The 4784-nt window shown below is 45.2% G+C and overlaps 1 protein-coding gene across 1 annotated transcript in view; it reads left to right on the top strand.

Moving 5' to 3' along the window:
* Positions 1 to 2951, top strand: part of CSUI_009924 (smc n terminal domain-containing protein) — a 3312-nt gene extending 361 nt beyond the window's left edge. The window contains exons 1-3 of the mRNA XM_068070033.1: positions 1 to 349; positions 668 to 1085; positions 1855 to 2951. The exon at positions 1 to 349 is cut by the window's left edge and continues 361 nt beyond it. Of these exons, the coding sequence (XP_067917991.1) occupies positions 181 to 349; positions 668 to 1085; positions 1855 to 2068 (801 nt within the window). The 5' untranslated portion in view covers positions 1 to 180 and the 3' untranslated portion in view covers positions 2069 to 2951. The remainder of the gene's footprint in view (positions 350 to 667; positions 1086 to 1854) is intronic.
* Positions 2952 to 4784: the final 1833 nt, after the last annotated feature.

Raw genomic sequence — 4784 nt, 5'->3', positions numbered from 1 at the left:
ATATCGCACGAGAAGAAGAAGAAAGACGGAGATTCGATTGTGAAGATCAAGAAAGAAACTGAAGAAGATTATGTCGATGAAGACGAAGAGGAAGAAGAAAATAACACGAATAGAGAAGATTGTCCTTTAACTTTCATAGGAGTAGACATCGCTGCAGCCTTCTCAGGATCTTCGGGTGTCATGGCAGCTTCTACTTCGGCATCTACGAGAAGTAGTACAAAGAGAGAAGATAGACAGATGAAGAACGTTTTTCCTCTTGTTCCGCTCCAAAGTAAACATGAACTGAAGAAGACATCATTAGGAGAAGACAAAGCAGGGGGAGCAGCTCATGGGATGAACCAGCTCTCTGGTATGAAAAAGAAACTTTCTCTTTCTCCTTCTTCTAGCAGGTCTACTTGGGCTTCTCTCTTGCTCCTACGAGGACGCATGTCGATTGCATCACGGCCAACTACCAGTGGCACTAGTGGGTAGTAGAAGTAGTAGTAGTAGTAGCCGTAAGTAGTAATAGTAGTAGTAGAAGTAATACGCGTGAGTAGTAGTGCCCGTAAGTAGTATCATTACTACTGTCTCTTCTTCCGTCTTCGCGTGTGTCTTTCTCCTTGAAGACATATATTTCCTTCTTTTTTTTTTCTCTCTTCTTTTTCCTGTCTTTTTCCTTTCTCTTTAGGTGGTCAGAAATCGATTGTCTCCCTAGCACTCCTTCTCGCACTTCAGAGAGTTGCATGTTGTAGCCCTAGTGAAGGCAGGGGAGCTTCTCGAATCTCTGACTACGAAGGGCGCAGCCGGGGTGATGGTGAGCTGCAATCCTTCCTATCTCCATCTACGACGCCGCAGAGAGATGAAAGAAGAAGTAGAAGAAGAAGAGCGAATTGTGCTGGAGAAAGATTAGGCGATCATGATGAGGAAGAAGAAGAAGATGAAGATGAAAAGGATCAGCAGGAAAGACTTCGAGAACAGCCAGGAGGTGTCCTTTTGCTTGACGAAGTCGACGCAGCCTTAGATGAGAATCATAGAAGAGCTGCCGCTGAAGCTCTTCGACAGACAACAGCTCAACGTATATCTCAGATTATACTTACTACCTTCAGGTAAGGAAAAGAATGGTCATTCCCGCAACTCTTTCTTACCTTTTACAGAGCGAGGAGTAGAGTAGACAAGAAGATATAACAAAATGACTCCTATAGACAGTCACACAGTTCCCTAGCGGAAGAAGAGGCGCTGAAAGTTGCTTCTTTCCTATCTTATCTTGTATGTGAGTGATACGGGTGAGAGACATAAGCCGCTTATTCGAAAAGGGATGAGGGGTAGGTCCACTTGTTTTCACAGGGAAGTACGCAGATCCCTTCCATGAAGGCAGATATAATACGTTGTTCTTGTGAGAGTACACCCAGGTATACATATATATATATATATGTATATACTTATAGAACGGACGCTGTACATACTCAGTCAAACAATCTCTGCGAAGAGATAGACAGCTAGAGGTCATACGGCAGTCGAACCATCTATCGCGCATATGTGGATACAGGTACACGAGTATTCGAGTACATATGTATATATATATATACCGAGAGAGAGGGAGATAACCGTGTGTATATTTATGTATATATGTATATATATATATATATATCGAGAGAGAGAGAGAGAGAGAGATACATGCGTGTGTATGTTTACCTCAGCGTGTGTATCTCTTTAGCTATCGTTCGAGGGTGAGAACTTGGTATATGTCCAGGTGCATCTAGATCTTTCTTTAGTCGATAAGAGATCTGTCTGTATTCTATGCTATATATATGCCTTTTTCGGCAAATCGGTTGACGATGCTGTTGTGTATTCCTCTGTCTTTTTTCTTCACGACAGACCCGAGCTGCTTGATCCAGCAGACTGTTTCTATCATGTGAGCCAAGCAAACCGTGTATCCCACGTAGACGTTGTGGATATTGATACGGCTATCCATCTATTACAAGAACAGCAAGGTGATGAAGGGAACATGGAGGAACTTGAAGAAGATCCACGCGTTAAAGGTGAAGATGAAGAAGCAGTCTCTCTCCCTCTCCCTTTAACTGCACACTAAAACAGATCGATCTTCTTCATGGAGAGGTCATTTCAAAAAGGAGAGGATATTTTCTCTCTCTAGAAAGACAACAGAGAGAGGACAATGAATGTGGCACGAGAGAGAGATAGAGAGAGAGGGAAAGGATGTGGATAGTCAGTCACCGAGATAGAGAGAGGTGGAGAGGAGCTAAGAAGCAAGGACGGTGTTCTAATGAACTCTACGAAGAGAGAACCTTCTCTAGGGACAGAGAGAGAGAGATTCTTGTCTGGATCTCGGTGGATTCATTTATCCGCGAAAGAAAGAAAGAAAGGATAATTTTCATGCTGGGAGAATGAAGTTCTTTCTCTTATGTATGAAGTGATGATGTATACAAGACTATAGAAGAGAAGGGATGGTACTCTCCACTTTTAGACATCTGTCTATGTCTTTTTTCTGAAACCCCCGGTCTCGGGCTACGAAGGGTGTGACGTTGAGATAGACAGAATCCTTTCTCAGTTTAATAGAAGGGAGGTTGGTAATGAAAAAGTAGTCCCACGTCTTGACCGTGATGTATGCGTGCGCGGTAGAGTTTCTTCGCTTTTCTCACTATCGTTCATGAGGAAGACGAGGGGGAAGTAAAAGAAGCTTTGGGTAATGGTTACGGTGGAGAGGTGTCTTTTTAACAATGCAATTCGGTCATTCAATGAAGTCGAAATTAACAGGAGGCGTTATTTCTTTAGTGACACCATTCTGTTCTAGTTTTTACCGGTGTGCTTCTTGTGCATGATACTATTTTTGAGCTGGCAATGTACATGGGCTTAATGAAACATTCTTCATAAAGGATAGGTCAGTAAGATGTACTTCTGATGCCCCTTCTAAGCCTCTGGACATGTGTGACGGATAGAGTTAACACGAGGATGCTTGTGGCGATCTTTTTAAGGGAGAAGAAGAGAGTATATATACGTATGTGTCTCGTCATTGACTTGAGATGCCTTCTTTGAGACTGACTCTTTCTTTAAAGCGTTGTTTGTTCAAATAGCAGTAGTTGCTTTTCAAGAAGACGCCGCCGGTCGAGGGATAGACAGATGGCAAGAACCATGAATGATGCTGTTATCTTCTACGGACTGAGGGAATTTTTCTACTCATTCTTTGTTTCTTAGATCTCAAGTTTAATTGCTCTCTTCCATCAAAAACATCGTCTTTCTCTTCAAACGACAGACGACGGACACACTCAAGCAGGTAGACTGGCGGCTGGTCCTGCTGCCGCGGGAATTGCCTTTTTCGTTGTAAAACTCTGACCGATCTGTTCAAACTCTGTACGGTGTAATTGGCAAGGGGGCAGAACAAAAACCTTTACAAGTCTCTGTTCAGCAGGCACAGACAGGGGAGCTTTTAGACAGTTGATTGACGGCATGTCAGGAAACTCTCGGGCGCAAACAAAGCTTTAGTTGATCGGGGTAGTCGTTCTCTGAAGTGAGAGGCTCCTGATTAGCAACCTTTTCAGCTGTGGGAAAGAATCAGAAAGAGGACTTCCTCGAACGAACAAGCAAGTGCGATTTTTCTCCATTATGACAGTGCTACTTTGTGGTACAATCTTCTTTCTTCGCCGACGCCGGAAGAGCGTGTACAGATGACGGACGTGAGAACTCACAAGTTGAGAAGCGGCAGATTCCCACGAATGAAGTTATCCATGTTTCCACGATAACGAATACCTAGCTAGTTGGCTCAGACACCTGACTGGCGCCCAAAAATGCTTACAATTAAACAACAACATCTCGTATTGGGTGAATCATTTGAGCCGGCAGACCAACTGACGTGAGAAGGAGAATATTGTCGTGAGGCGTTGTAACCGTTGTGCGGCATTCGAAGAGCGGGTGTGTCCGTGTGTGTAGCAACCTCGGTCAGAGCAAGACCGACGTTCCCACGATTGAAGATGGTTCAAACGCGGCTGACGGGGCACCTAGTGACAGTAGCCTGAAGAACGATCTTTCTTCATTCTCAACGCCGAAAACCGGAGTGACTAGGTATATGTGCGTGGCAGTCCAGTATGTGATCTTTGAGGTGGCACGTGCCAGCTAACACGATAGGGAAAAGAAGGATAAGTGTGACTTGTGGAGGGATTCGAGTTTCTTCGGACACTGGAAATAGAAATACGTAGGGATCATTGTAAGGGCGAGCTACTCACGAGGACATGGCGAATGTGGAGCGAGGTTCGGTGAAACTCTGGGCTGCTCATCAAAACGTAGTGCACCTGGGGGTGAGAAAGTTTCCATCCACCATCCAGTTTTCTGCGGATCTGGATGTCTTATCGCCCACTTCTTAGTTGAATACACTGTGCAATGTCCGAAGTCCATTTAGACGAAACGCGGTAACGTCAACCTCGATTTGCCTGTGCTGACAATCGTATGACACGTAGAGATGAGAAGCAGCACCGCCGCCAAGATCATCAGCCCACGCAGAGAGTGTTAGCTTCCAGGCCGCGTTACAATGATGAGGTAGCGAGGGAGCTACAGACACTGGTTACTAGAGACCATGTGATTCTTCATATCTCAGGTGGCAAGCGGTTTCGGTGTTGTGTAGCCGCGGCCCGGTCGTAGCCCCCTGCGTCAGGATCAGCCCCGGGAAACACCGCAGCTATTTGAAGTACCAATATGTTTCCCGTCCTTATTTGAGCGACGGCGGCAGGATTCGAACCTGCGCAGGCAGAGCCTAATGGATTTCTAGTCCATCTCCTTAACCACTCGGACACACCGCC

The sequence above is a fragment of the Cystoisospora suis genome (assembly GCF_002600585.1).
Source record: "Cystoisospora suis strain Wien I chromosome Unknown contig_6333, whole genome shotgun sequence".
In the NCBI taxonomy this organism is placed as follows: Eukaryota; Apicomplexa; class Conoidasida; order Eucoccidiorida; family Sarcocystidae; genus Cystoisospora; species Cystoisospora suis.
Note: the sequence above shows the minus strand (reverse complement) of the source record. Positions and strands in the feature narration are given on the sequence as shown.